Source organism: Podarcis bocagei (assembly GCF_964188305.1).
Source record: "Podarcis bocagei genome assembly, chromosome: 9".
In the NCBI taxonomy this organism is placed as follows: Eukaryota; Metazoa; Chordata; class Lepidosauria; order Squamata; family Lacertidae; genus Podarcis; species Podarcis bocagei.
This window is the reverse complement of record NC_138134.1, coordinates 17,309,033-17,323,714: the sequence shown is the minus strand read 5'-3', so window position 1 is coordinate 17,323,714 and position 14,682 is coordinate 17,309,033. Positions and strand designations below refer to the sequence as shown.

The 14,682-nt window shown below is 42.7% G+C and overlaps 1 protein-coding gene across 1 annotated transcript in view; it reads right to left on the bottom strand.

The window, feature by feature from the left end:
* NWD2 (NACHT and WD repeat domain containing 2) overlaps nucleotides 1-14,682 on the bottom strand; it is a 61,101-nt gene that overhangs the window by 26,678 nt on the left and 19,741 nt on the right. The window contains exon 2 of the mRNA XM_081207572.1: nucleotides 7,920-8,008. Within this exon, the coding sequence (XP_081063698.1) occupies nucleotides 7,920-8,008 (89 nt within the window). The remainder of the gene's footprint in view (nucleotides 1-7,919; nucleotides 8,009-14,682) is intronic.

The window sequence follows — 14,682 nt, the reverse complement described above, 5'->3', positions numbered from 1 at the left end:
GTGCAGCTCTTGGGGGCTTTTCCCCCTGAGGAGGGAGAAGGGCTGCCCTTCTCCCTCCTGGGAAAAAGCCTGCAAGCGCTGTACACACACTCCACGTGGCTCATGAAAGGGAGTGCTGAGCAGAGCCTGGGATGCATACAGGTTTTGCTCAGCGCTCCCTTTAAAAATATTTTTTTTCTTGCATTCCCCTTCTAAAAACTAGCTGCGTCTAATGGTCAGGTGTGTCTTATGGGGCGAAAAATACGGGTAGGTCATAACCAGAACTTCTGAACTGAGCCCAGAAAGGAATTGCCAACAGTCCCCTCCCTGATAGTTTTTATCAGCCAAGAGTGTCAAGGGTCCAGAGAACAAGTGGTCGCACCTTGTCCACATCCTCAAGCCTTACTAAATGAAACTCATCCAGCACAACAGGACTAGACAGTACTCTGCACACACGCCTCTCCAAACTCATCTGCTGTAATAGTGCAGTCAAGGTCCCAGTGGATGCAAGCAATTTTATCCTCAAAATGCTTTGCAAAACAGCAAAACTACTATTGGTTCTGCTAACTACCCTGGGCCAGACTGTAAAACGCCCCATGCTACCCAGGAAAACTCTGTGGGGTGGCACAATGAAGGGAGCAAAGTCATCTTTGACAACGTGGAATTTACATGGGAAGCTCCTTTTAAATTTGGAATAATCTGCTGAAGAGCCTGCAGGCCACTATTTAGGGATAAGCCAATTGTGCCCCATGGCCTCAGCCCTGCCCCTAACAGATACCTTATCAGAAATAAGCTTCCTTCCCCCCCCCCATACACCTTAGCTTTCTCTGGTACCACACAGTGCGGCCAAAAGGTATTTCTCAGTGTGGAGAGAAAGTGGAGGTTCTCTCATAGCTTTCCCTGCAGTTGTTTAATTCATATACACAAACCAAGACAATGAGAGGCCGAATTGAGTAACTCAGGAGTATTAAGAGGAGGGGTTGTGATAGAGTCCCAGGGCATAATCTTATACTGGCTGAGGAGCTATAGCAGCCTTGCCTTGTCAACTTTGGGTATCAATGCTGGGTGGTTGTATTCCAACAATATATTGGGATCCAAGGAAGGAACCTTAATCTTTGCCCAGGTGGGTCTCCAGAATGCCTGATCTGGGACCTTTGTGAGTGCTGTGTTGTCCCAAACAATGGATACTTGGAGCGTGGAAGGATGCTTTGGACTGGCAGCAAGAGGGTTATTGCTAATAGAGCTGACGGGAGTGGGCACTGTGACATCATCTTGCAGGGCAATGGGGTGCTGGCAATGGGGTATGCGTTTGTGTTGTGGTTTGGGTGGTGCTGTGGTTTAAACCACAGAGCCTAGGACTTGCCGATCAGAAAGTCGGCGGTTCGAATCCCCACGACGGGGTGAGCTCCTGTTGCTTGGTCCCTGCTCCTGCCAACCTAGCAGTTCGAAAGCACGTCAAAGTGCAAGTAGATAAATAGGGACCGCTCCGGCAGGAAGGTAAGCGGCATTTCCGTGTGCTGCTCTGGTTCGCCAGAAGCGGCTTAGTCATGCTGGCCACATGACCCAGAAGCTATATGCCGGCTCCCTCGGCCAATAAAGCGAGATGAGCGTCGCAACCCCAGAGTTGGTCACGACTAGACCTAATGGTCAGGGGTCCCTTTACCTTTACCTATGCAAGGCATGGGACACTGCTACTGGCACAATCCCTGGTTGGTGGGCTATGCTGGTTTTCTCCACGGACAACAGCGAGTGCGTCTGTCATTTTTACACGCTTTTGGAATTTTGTACACTTGTGATTCCTCCCCTTTCCCTTCTCGGGCCGAGCACATATTGGATATGCAGACATTTCACTGGAACAGTGACGACTCTATTTCTAGTCTCCATATGATGTAAGTACAGGATTGCTCTGTCAGTTGCTATCAACCATGGGAAGCAGTCACTGAAATAGAGAGAGTCTTCAACTCTTGCAGGAATGAGAGAACAGGGATAGCCCATGTTACTGCTTCTCCAGTCTTTCCAGAATTTAAAATATAGCAACACGGGTGGCGCTGTGGGTTAAACCACAGAGCCTAGGACTTGCAGATCAGAAGGTCGGCGGTTCGCGACGGGGTGAGCTCCCATTGCTCAGTCCCTGCTCCTGCCAGCCTAGCAGTTCGAAAGCACATCAAAGTGCTAGTAGATAAATAGGTACCGCTCTGGCGGGAAGGTAAATGGCGTTTCCATGCGCTGCTCTGGTTCGCCAGAAGCGGCTTAGTCATGCTGGCCACATGACCCGGAAGCTGTACGCCGGCTCCCTCGGCCAATAAAGCGAGATGAGCGCCGCAACCCCAGAGACGGCCACGACTGGACCAAATGGTCAGGGGTACCTTTACCTTTAACTGTAGTTAAGTAAGTTTTAGTTACTAACAGGGGTAATCCTATGCAAGTTTATTTGGAAGACATACCATGGAATACAGTGGGCCTTGCATCCTACTAAGTGTGCACAGATTGCTCCTTGAATTAATTGCAAAGATTTGCATACTATCACCAGAATAGCTTCTGCATTGGGTATGTTTGTGTTCCGGCTGGATAACATAAGGACTGCAGAACAGTTTTGCTAAAGATCATGGTCTTCTTAACAGCACAGGCACTTGAACATTTTTCTTGTTTATATTTACATCCCTACTACTGCTATTTATTGAATATGGCCTACTATTGTATTCTTCAACATCTATTGTGCATCACGAGCTTTTGCCAATGTGCTAACTCCTGGATTCAGAAAGGTTTGAATTAAACAGCTCTTTTAATTATCTCAAGGATGTGTAATTTAAAGAAGGAAAGCAGAGAATTGTGAGAGGTTGGGGACTAACCTTTTTTTTCTAAATGGCATGCCTGATAAGGAACTCTATTACCAGTATCTTAATGTAGCGTAGGGCCTATTGAAATAATGCTAGGATTTATTTAGGATTTCCTTTCTATTGAACATAGTTTGCAGGCTAATCCCCCAAATAAGGGATCTAGTCAAGGCTTGTGGAAATAAAACCTTATGGTATGTAAGTCACTGAAGGTACCATGATTAAAAACACAACAATTCTCTTCTTGGATCAGATTGAGGGGCCATGTATTCTGGTTTTCCATTAATAGCCAGCCAGATGCCTCTGGGAGTTCCCAAACAGGGCACAGTGATAAAAGCTAAGCCCTGTCGCTTGTCACCGGCATCTGGCAATGAAAACAGGTACCAAATGTGTAAGTCAAAAGTGCAGATTTCCCCCTTTTGTCCTTGAAGGCAGCAAACCTCTGGATTTTTACTGTCGATATATTGGGAACTTCTTCCGGTAATGGGTGATGGGATTTCCTCTTAATATTCAAATCTGCTAATGTTTCTGAATCCAATAATATAACCATGTCTAAGAAGCTGAAAAGAAGGGGAAGAAATGGAGGCAGTGAGAGATTTTACTTTCTTGGGCTCCATGATCACTGCAGATGGTGACAGCAGTCACAAAATTAAAAGATGCCTGCTCCTTGGGAGAAAGGCGATGGCAAACCTAGACAGCATCTTAAAAATCAGAGAAATCACCTTGCCAACCAAGGTCCGTATAGTTAAAACTATGGTTTTCCCAGTAGTGATGTATGGAAATGAGAGCTGGACCATCAAGAAGGCTGATCGCCGATGAATTGATGCTTTTGAATTATGGTGCTGGAGGAGACTCTTGAGAGTCCCATGGACTGCAAGAAAATCAAACCTCTCCATTCTTAAGGAAATCAGCCCTGAGTGCTCACTGGAAGTACAGATCCTGAAGCTGAGGCTCCAGTACTTTGGCCACCTCATGAGAAGAGAAGACTCCCTGGAAAAGACCCTGATGTTGGGAAAGATGGAGGGCACAAGGAGAAGGGGACGACAGAGGACGAGATGGTTGGACAGTGTTCTCGAAGCTACCAGCATGAGTTTGACCAAACTGCAGGAGGCAGTGGAAGACAGGAGTGCCTGGCGTGTTCTGGTCCATGGGGTCACGAAGAGTCGGACACGACTAAACAACAAAAGAAGCTGAAAAAATAGGAGCATGTATAAATGCCACAAAATATAGCATCCGACACACGTAACTGCACTAATCCTTTACATTATCAAGTTAGAAGGGAGGGTGTAAAGTAACAACAACAGCAACAAAAATCATCCCCAAACCAACAACTACTTAACATCAGTATTCACACAACGTGCAACTGAAAGGCAATTCGTTGACCTTTAAAAAGAGAGGAACTTGTAAACGAAAAGCCTGCCCTTCAGCATAAGTTGGCATACTACTGTCCCAGTTCTGGTTTCCATGTGCCAAGAATAATCACATCATTGCAATTCAGTATTTTTGGCCACTGAACAGCAATACTTGGATGCCTGATTAGGTATGCACACATTCTGTTGTACAACATAAGAACCTAGTCCCGTTTTGTGTGCGTCTTCCTCGTTCGTTAAAAATTATGCAAAGCTGATGCTTCTGTGTCACAGCCCTACGACGTTAATGTTGTGGGGAAAACCAAGAGGAGCTGAGAAGCATCTGATTCAAAATCATTTACCCCTTACGGCTGATCAGCTGAATGTTCCGGGTTTTCAGACTGATGACAAGATAAGATACCAAGTCTGTAGAGACAATAAACAGCCAATGAACTACTGCAAATTGTAGGCACGAAAGGTCCATAAAGGGTAAGATATATTGTATATATTTCCAAGGCATTTGTATCATGCCTTTTGTTACTTTATTGGGTTACAATTTATACAGTTACAATATGTAACAAATTACCAAAATCAGCCTTTTTTTACCTGAGGATTAGAAGGTAACTGATTTTGTAAAAAATTCGTTTCAAAATAACTTTTTCTAGGTACTGGAATTACTTCCTCTAGTAATGTAACCTGATGGTGAATGTTGACAGAATTGTAGCCAAAACAGAGTCACTAAGAAACAAGATGAGGATATCAGCATTGTTACCCTAAACCCCAGGTTTGGCAGAAGTATAAAAGGCACACAGGAATGTTGCTTCCGATGTCAGTGAATACTTTGAAAACAAAACAAAACATAGCACACCTAATGGAGCAAAACAAAAATGGCCCAGGGAGAACTGAGCATGTACAGAGGTCACAGATAATGGCCACAGATATTGCCCTTCCATTGAGTACATCATATATGTGTCTTATTACAAATGAGAACTCGGAAAATTGTGGGTTCCCCTGCCAATGGGAATATCCCAAAAACTAGCCCAACTAATCCACTGTCTATAAACCATGATTTCTACACATTTCATTTGGATTAGTGTTAGCCATGATTGGTGGAGTTATTTCAATTTTTAAAAAATGCATTTATTTTTCTTCCTAGTTGCTTATTGTTTAGAGATTATCTTTTGATATCTTGTAATCATGTTAAGCTCAACATCAAAAAACCGAAGATCATGGCCACTGGTCCCCTCACCTCCTGGCAAATACAAGGGGAAGAAATGGAGGCAGTAAGAGATTTTACTTTCTTGGGTTCTATGATCACTGCAGATGGTGACAGCAGTAATGAAATTAAAAGACGCCTGCTTCTTGGGAGAAAAGCAATGACAAACCTAGACAGCATCTTAAAAAGCAGAGACATCACCTTGCCAACACAGGTCTGTATAGTTAAAGCTATGGTTTTCCCAGTAGTGATGTATGGAAGTGAGAGCTGGACCATAAAGAAGGCTGACTGCCGAAGAATTGATGCTTTTGAATTAGGGTGCTGGAGGAGACTCTTGAGAGTCCCATGGACTGCAAGAAGATCAAACCAATCCATTCTTAGGGAAATCAGCCCTGAGTGCTCACTGGAAGGACAGATCCTGAAGCTGAGGCTCCAATACTTTGGCCACCTCATGAGAAGAGAAGACTCCCTGGAAAAGACCCTGATTGAGGGCACAAGGAGAAGGGGATGACAGAGGATGAGATGGTTGGATAGTGTTCTCGAAGCTACCAGCATGAGTTTGACCAAACTGCAGGAGGCAGTGGAAGACAGGAGTGCCTGGCATGCCCTGGTCCATGGGGTCACGAAGAGTCGGACATGACTAAACAACAACAACAATCATGTTAAACTGTGAACCATTGTAGAAAACCTAAGTCAAACGCATTTGGTCAATATTCAATATCCCTGTTGTGTCCAACTCATGAATCACTTCCCCAACCTGGTGCTTTCCAGATGTTTGGGGTTACAAGTCTCATCAGCCCCAGCAATCCTCCCAGCTTGTTTGGCTGATGGGAGCTCTGGTCTGAAGGGAAATGTCTGAAGGGTGCTAGGGCAGTTGAAAACGAGCTTGTGATCTCCATTGAGTGAAGGAGAAGCTGGCAGGAAAACTACGGAGCCCACCTAGATTTGACACAGGAACTCAACAACATCTTTGTATACAGGAGCAGTTAAGTGTGTTTCCTTGCCAAAGCCACTTTGCTTGTTGAATAATAATAGGCACAGTCCAATCATTATCAACTCAAATCCGACTGATACGTCCAAGTTGAAATTCATCCCCACGATTTAAAGACTATTTGAATAAATATTGTAACATTAAAAATTAGAAATTACTTGAAAGTACTAAATAGGCCAAGGATGAAAGCAAGAGTTAGTAAAATAATTGAGATTTAGAACTTGAAGAAAAATTAAGAAATTTGATTTTAATTGGAATATTGTGTTTTAATAATGATATTAGAAAACTGCTACATTTAAATACAAGGAAATTCAGATGGGAGGGCTCAGAGGAAGTCAAGACCATGTTAATGACGTAAGAAGTTTAAATAGCCAGTTACGGTAATTTGTATTGTTTGGGTGTTTGTTGATATGTATTTTTATTTTCTTATTTTCTCTATTGTTTATATTTGTGATTTTGTTTTTTGTTGTAGTATGTGTTATATTTGTAAGAAACTTAATAAAAACTATTTTTATTTTTTTTAAAGAAGAAATTCATCCCCATGGGGTCAAAGCAAGTGATGGATATGGGAGCCTTCATTATTACACTAACCTGTCTGGCTCTCAGTCACTCACACACCATAGCGTGCTGGCCATTACTTGCAACAGGAGTCCAGTGCATGTTGATATACGATATACGATATCTTTATTGTCATTGTCCCATACAGAACAATGAAATTGAAAAACTACATAAAACATTCAAAAACCCCTAAAAACTCTGAAACCCCATTTTAAAATACACTATACTATACTATACTATACTATACTATACTATACTATACTATACTATGCTATGCTATGCTATACTATGCTATAAAATACACTATACTAAAAAATACACTATACTATTGAGACCCCTTATGCTGCGTTTAGAACCAGAATTGCATTTGCGTAGAAACTGTTTCTCAGGCGGCTAGTCCTGGCCTTTATAACCCTATACCTTCTTCCAGAAGGCAGAAGCTGAAAGAGATCATTTCCGGGGTGTGTACTATCCTGCGCTATCTCTGCCGCTTTCTTATGGCACCTGGCAGCATAGATTTGATCTAAGGTGGGAAGAGTGCACCCAATTATTCTCTCTGCAGTCTTTACAACCCTGGATAGCATTGTTTTTCCCCTGGCCATATCTTGTACATGCTCATCCATTTGCCCCCTTCTCTTTTGCAAGGCCTCCTCAAATTACTGGGCTGGAGAGAAAGAAGAGCGGAGGAATGGGTGGAGGTATATAGAGGCATGTGACACTCTCCTTATGGAAGTAGGAACCAGTGCTGTAAGATGTGTCTGTAGCCAAGAATCAGCCATGGAGAAGGAGGAGAGAAGAGAGGGTTGCAATGAGCCCAAGCTGATCCTTCCCACATGTGTAGCTACACCTGCGTGTGGAATGATCACACCCCCTTTTATTTTTTTAAACAAATTCTGCATAGAATGATACCTTAAGGTCCACCGTACAGCATCAACCTAAAAGATTCCCTGCATGTGCACCACAACTTAAATATTTAATGAGGAAAATGCTACCTGAAATTCAAGTCCGTAGTTTTCCCTGCAGAACTCCCGTAGTTTAGGATACACATGTTCTCGTAATGCGCTTCTTTCTGCTACTGTATCTGCAGGCAACAAGGAAACGAGGCTTGTTAACAATAGTTGTGACAACTGTGGGCTTAAATAGCGCTGTAGTTTCATGCAGGAAAGAACACTAATCTTAAAAGCTGTGAGCGCAAGCTTAATGCAGCAATCTGAACTCGATGCTCTAGGGAATATCTTAGTGAGCCAAAATGCTTGTTGTGACATTTACCAATATTTAATTTAACACTCACTCCAATAATTCAACCTTGTGCTGTTGTGTATAATACATTATTATTATTATTATTATTATTATTATTATTATTATTATTATTATTATTATTATTACAGTTAGCAAGGAAGAAGAGACATTCCAAAGGCTAGCAGCAGCCCAGCAGTTACAGTTAATAAACATTTTACAAGATTTTCTATTATACTTTATCATTTTTTATAAGTACAGTGGTACCTCGGGTTAAGTACTTAATTTGTTCCGGAGGTCCATTCTTAACCTGAAACTGTTCTTAACCTGAAACACCACTTTAGCTAATGGGGCCTCCCGCTGCCGCCACGCGATTTCTGTTCGCATTCTGAAGCAAAGTTCTTAACCTGAGGTACTGTATACTCTTGCAAATGTAAGCTGGGGACAAACCTGAGTTTGCAAACTAAGGTATGATACACATATAAACATTAATGCATCAGAATTGGCTGTGGCCCTGTTAAGGGCATTCTTAGCACCAGACTTGAGTTTGCTATGAGTAGTGTATCAAACAGTCCACTACGGTAGATCACCGTAGCACAATAAAAGCAGATCCAGTCTTTCTCGGTAACTACTTCAAAATGTTGTAAGAATGGGATATTTTTACATTTAACTGAAAGAGAAAGTGAAGGTTACCTAGGCTGACAAAATCCTTAGCAAATACCCTTTGCTAGACTCTGGGACAGGCATAAGCAAACTCGGCCCTCCAGATGTTTTGGGACTACAACTCCCATCATCCCTGACCATTGGTCCTGTTAGCTAGGGATGATGGGAGTTGCAGTCCCAAAACATCTGGAGGGCTGAGTTTGCCTATGCCTGCTCTAGGATCACTCACAATGAGAGATCTAAAATAGAAAACTGGATATGCAATTCAGCTCAAATGTGTATCAGAATGATACAGTGATCATAAATAAAGAATGATAAAATGTTTTGAACAGTCCAATAATCCACAATCAGAGTTATCCCAGCAACAATCAATTATCTGGAGAAGGTTTTGGAGTGGATGAGGCTGAACAAGCTTAAGCTTAAGTGGTTCATCTGGATAGAAATGCAAGCGGTAAATCCTTTGTTTCTTCTTATGACCTCATAGTGGGCCAAGCTAAGCATGTACTCTTGAAATACCGTATTTTTCGCTCTATAAGACACACCAGACCACAAGACGCACCTAGTTTTTGGAGGAGGAAACCAAGAAAAAAAATATTCTGAATCCCAGCGAAAGCAGCGATCCCTCTTGCTGTTCTGGCTTTTGGGATAGCTGCGCAGCCTGCATTCGCTCCATAAGACGCACACACATTTCCCCATACTATTTAGGAGGGAAAAAGTGAGTCTTGTAGAGCAAAAAATACGGTAGATTGAAACAATAGTCAAGAAGTGAATCAAGCAGAAGGCAAGATCTTCACTCCTGTAGATGATTTTGATGGGTAGATGGGGCTACCCACCTGTTAATTACCTGCCACCACAGAATCTTAAAATTATAGAGTTGGAAGGAAAACTGAGGGTCATCTAGTCCAACACCCTGTAAGAAGAATGATCTCACTGCAAGAAAATCATTTGTGGACATGGCTCCAGCCACACCTGCAGAGGAAGAGCCACTCTGTTGCCAACTTCAATTAACGCCAATGCAAGGGAATATTGGTGCTTAAAGCAGGGACCAGCTATGGATTGGCACTTTTGCACATGTGTTTATTCTGCAAACCACTTAAAAGGCAGAATAACTCTTCCTGCTTAAATAGAGCGTGTTAACGATTCTTATAAGTATGTATGTTAGAAATTCCTGCACACCCTCCTGTCTGGTGCTTCCGAGCTTGGAAAGGAAATGACACATAATTAAGATGGAACGAACTAATTAGGTTGCATGACAGATAACCTGGTTTAATTACATACAAATCTAAACCGACTTTTCATGATAAGAAGTCTGCGGGATTAGCTCACTCTAAAATAAAACAAGAAAGAGCTGTGCCAGAAGGGAGGTTTTCAAACGCCAGCCTTCTGCAGAGGAAAATACATACTTAAATGTCCTTTTCCTGCTGCCAAAATAGAAATGGACCACAAGTTATTTTTGTATCACGTTAATTAGGCATTCTGAAATCTGCGTGTTAGTGGGCATGGGAGCCTGTTTGTAAAAAAAACCAAAATGAATTATGTGCCAAGAATCTTTTAGTGTCTTTGAAGTCTCAAGTCACATAAGAATGTGTACAGATAACAGGTTTTTTCAGACTGACAGAACAATCCTACAAGTTTAAAATGGCCTTTTCTGTTGGAGCTTTAACAGCAGTGTGATGTGCACCAATTAGCAAATGATAATGTTTCTCCACCTAATTCTGGGGGGTCATCTGCTGTTTAAAAAAAGCACAGCTACAGGGCTGGTTGAGCTGCTGAAAATACTTAGTATGACATGTCTGCACAGGGACTGTATCAGAGATGACAATATAGCAGATGCAAAAAATAGAGCAGAGGCAGAAGAGAGAATTTCAGCAGATGCCGCTAGTAATGCCTGCTCTTCTGGGCACCTATTAAAAGTGAACAAGTCCTTGTCTACTTTTGCTTTTGGCCACTCAATCTCAACACTACTGCTTTTATGATCCTGTGATGTTATCTTATGCTGCCTGTGTTCAACCTTCTCACCACCACATCATCCTATACACTGGACTGTTTGTCTCATTGTACTTAAGAGGCAAGGATTAAAGTATAGCCTTTCTCACGACAACAGGAGATGAAACACAAAAACAGAACTCACAAAAGGGCTACACAGCTAGTGGCAGCCTAGTTCAGTCCCGGCTCCAATTTGAATGGCAGACTGGCAAAATGAAGCACTCAGTTATCAGTCTTACCCAGTCCTCAATGCTTCAGGCAGGCTGCTCTAGCTATCATCTATCTATCTATATCTATCTATCATCTATCTATCTATCTATCTATCTATCATCTATCTATCTATCTATCTATCTATCTATCTATCTATCTATCTATCTATCATCTATCTATCAGCTATCTATCTATCCATCCATCCATCCATCCATCCATCCATCCATCCATCCATCCATCTATCTATCTATGCCAAATTCACCCTTGCCCATTCATTCATTCATTCATTCATTAATATAACAAGTTTTTCCCCACCCTAAACTACAGGCACTTGAAGTCATTTATGATTTTATGAGTAGTTTTTAACTGATTTAAGGGACGCGGGTGGCGCTGTGGGTTAAACCACAGAGCCCAGGACTTGCCAATCAGAAGGTCGGTGGTTTGAATCCCCGTGATGGGGTGAGCTCCCATTGCTCGGTCCCTGCTCCTGCCCACCTAGCAGTTCGAAAGCACGTCAAAGTGCAAGTAGATAAATAGGTACCGCTCCAGCGGGAAGGTAAACGGCGTTTCCGTGCGCTGCTCTGGTTTGCCAGAAGTGGCTTAGTCATGCTGGCCACATGACCCGGAAGCTGCACGCCGGCTCCCTCAGCCAATAAAGCGAGATGAGTGCCGCAACCCCAGAGTCGGTCACGACTGGACCTAATGGTCAGGGGTCCCTTTACCTTTATCTATCTATCTATCTATCTATCTATCTATCTATCTATCTATCTATCTATCTATCTATCTATGCCAAATTCACCCTTGCCCATTCATTCATTCATTCATTCATTAATATAACAAGTCCCCCCCAACAAATCAGTAATTTCAGCAGGCATTTGAAGTCATTTATGATTTTATGGGTAGTTTTAAAATGATTTTATCCTTATTGTATTTGCTACGTTTGTTGTACGCAGCTTAGAGATGATTACAATCGTAAGTGGCATATAAATAGCATGGAGGCTGTAAATGGTGCAGAATGAAGCAGCCAGAATGAAGTCCGCCATGCTTGTAAAAACTCCTATTACACCTGAAGCATCTGCACTGCTTCTCTATTTGCTTCTGAGCCCAATTCAAGCTGTCTATGTTAATGCATGAAGTCATAAGCAACCTGGGGCTCAAATATCTAAAGGAGCACCTCCTTTCCTCTCGTGCCGGCTGGCGTATTGAGATCAGCAAAGGTCCTGTTGACAGCGCTGCCATCCTTAGAAGTCTCAGGGGGCAGTAGCTCATGGCAGGGCCTTCTTTTTATATACAGCGGAACCTTGGTTCCTGAATGGCTTAGTTGCCAAACAAATCGGCTCCTGAACGCCGCAAACCCGGAAGGGTGTGTTCCAGTTTGTGAACGTTTTTCAGAAGCTGAACATCCGACACGGCTTCCGCTTGAGTGCAGGAAGCTCCTGCAGCCAATTGGAAGGCACACCTTGGTTTTTGAACGGTTTCGGGAGTCGAACGGATTAATCCTGGAACGGAATAGCTCCAAGAACCAAGGTACCACTGTACCCTGGCCTTTAAAAGTGTAGTGTGAGTTGCTCACTGACCTCCCTGTAAACGGTGTTATCAGTTACAGTTTATGCTTCATGCTTTTATTGCTGGTTTTGCTTCATAGAACCCACCCCAGGACCCAAGGGTGAAGGGCAATGAAGAAAAACTAGGAATAAATAGGCCAGTAAATAGATCACCAATTACATTCATTAGTATATCATATTGTGTATGCTCTATTCAGTCCACTGCTGTTTGGAACTGGGAAAGATCGGCTTGAATCGCTTGTTAAATACAGGGGGCAGGGAGTGACATTTCAATCACACACAACAATATCCAGCAACAAATAATTCCCACTAAGCAGCATTTCTTTCAGAGAAATTGCTTTGAATCGCTGTGTGCTGCTCATGTTACAAAAAGCTTTTGAACACCACCGAGGAAAATAAAGCTGTCAGTCTTCTAGTGTTATGGCAATGTTGTCTCTGCATATAATGCCCCCATAATCACAGCCATCTGAATTTCTACACACTCTTTCATCTGAATCTCTCAACCCCCTTTCCCGACATTAGAGATGCTGAAATTGTAGGAGCTGCCGTTGTATAAAGAAAACTGCTTTTTTAAAGGTATAGCATCCTTCCTTCAGAAGATCCTTGAGCTCCAAGTCCAAACTCCATCTAAGGCTTTGGCAAAGCTTTCTTTCGCCCTTTTGAGCCAATCTGTAAATGTAGAGCACTTGCAATTGGAAGTCACAGATATGGAAAAACTTCATGGGGGAGATGTACTTGGGTGGATTTTTCTTCTCTTTTCACTGTTCTTCCAGGCTTTCTTTTCCTCCTCCCCGCTATCTTCAGATGTATACTACCTTCAAACAAGTAAAACAGCCTGAGCTGGAGGCCAAGGTGATGACCCCACAGTTCACCATACTGTGATTGCTTGGCAATCACAGGGGTTGATGTTTCACATTCCTCAAGAGGTGCCTGGATGAAGACCCAGTATATATATAAATTGCTGTATTTTTCCATCTATAAGATGCCCCCCATGTATAAGACGCCTCCTATTTTAAGAAATTTAAGAAATTGGAGGAAGATGGCCCAGAGTATAAAATCCCCCCTAATTTTTGACCTTTTTTTAGGGGAAAAAACCAAGTCTTATACACGGAAAAATACAGTAGATTCAAAGGTGAGTTGACTCTCATAGCTCCAACAGGACAGAACTTACCCTGGGCTCCCCAGGACTCAGAATACTTCTGCTTTGCTTTAGGGACAGGTATACTTTCCTCCCCCCATTTATCTATGGTCACATATCTGCAGACCTTTTAGAAAAGTCTGCCTTGTGCATCCTCAGACCCAACCGGGACTGAGAGGGATGCCGCTCAATGCCTAAGTATTTCTGAAGTACTAGTATATCTGAAGGAGCGTCTCCACCCTCATCGTTCTACCCGGACACTGAGGTCCAGCACCGAGGGCCTTCTGGCGGTGCCCTCACTGCAAGAAGCCAAGTTACAGGGAACCAGGAAGAGGGCCTTCTCGGTAGTGGTGCCCGCCCTGTGGAACGCCCTCTCACCAGATGTCAAAGAGAACAACAACTACCAGACTTTTAGAAGACATCTGAAGGTAGCCCTGTTTAGGGAAGCTTTTAATGTTTGATGGTTTACAGTATTTTAATATTTTTTGGGAAGCCGCCCAGAGTGGCTGGGGAAGCCCGGCCAGATGGGCGGAGTATAAATAAATTATTAATTATTATTATTATTATTATTATTATTATTATTATTATTATTATTATTATTACTAAGCCAAGGTTTTCTACATCTGAAAGTTTTGGCCTAATTTGATCTCAAACATTTGTCGTCGTGTCTCCTTATTTACGGGCTGGCTCCCAGGCCGGGGGGTTAGCACATGGGCTCCCAATTGTGTTGGCCTCAATCTGATAATAATAAACAAAACTCAATGGAATCTGAAGGATGTCTGTCTTTCTCCCTCCTCTTTATTCTAGAGACGTTAGAGAATCAATTATAACATTTTTGATAACCTTACTCACCATGGAAGAGAATACATCAATCTTTTAGGTATTTCCCCAAACCTCTAGTAACTAACAGATGTTTTTCCCCACTTGAAGGTGCACTTGACTCACCAAAAAGGTTGC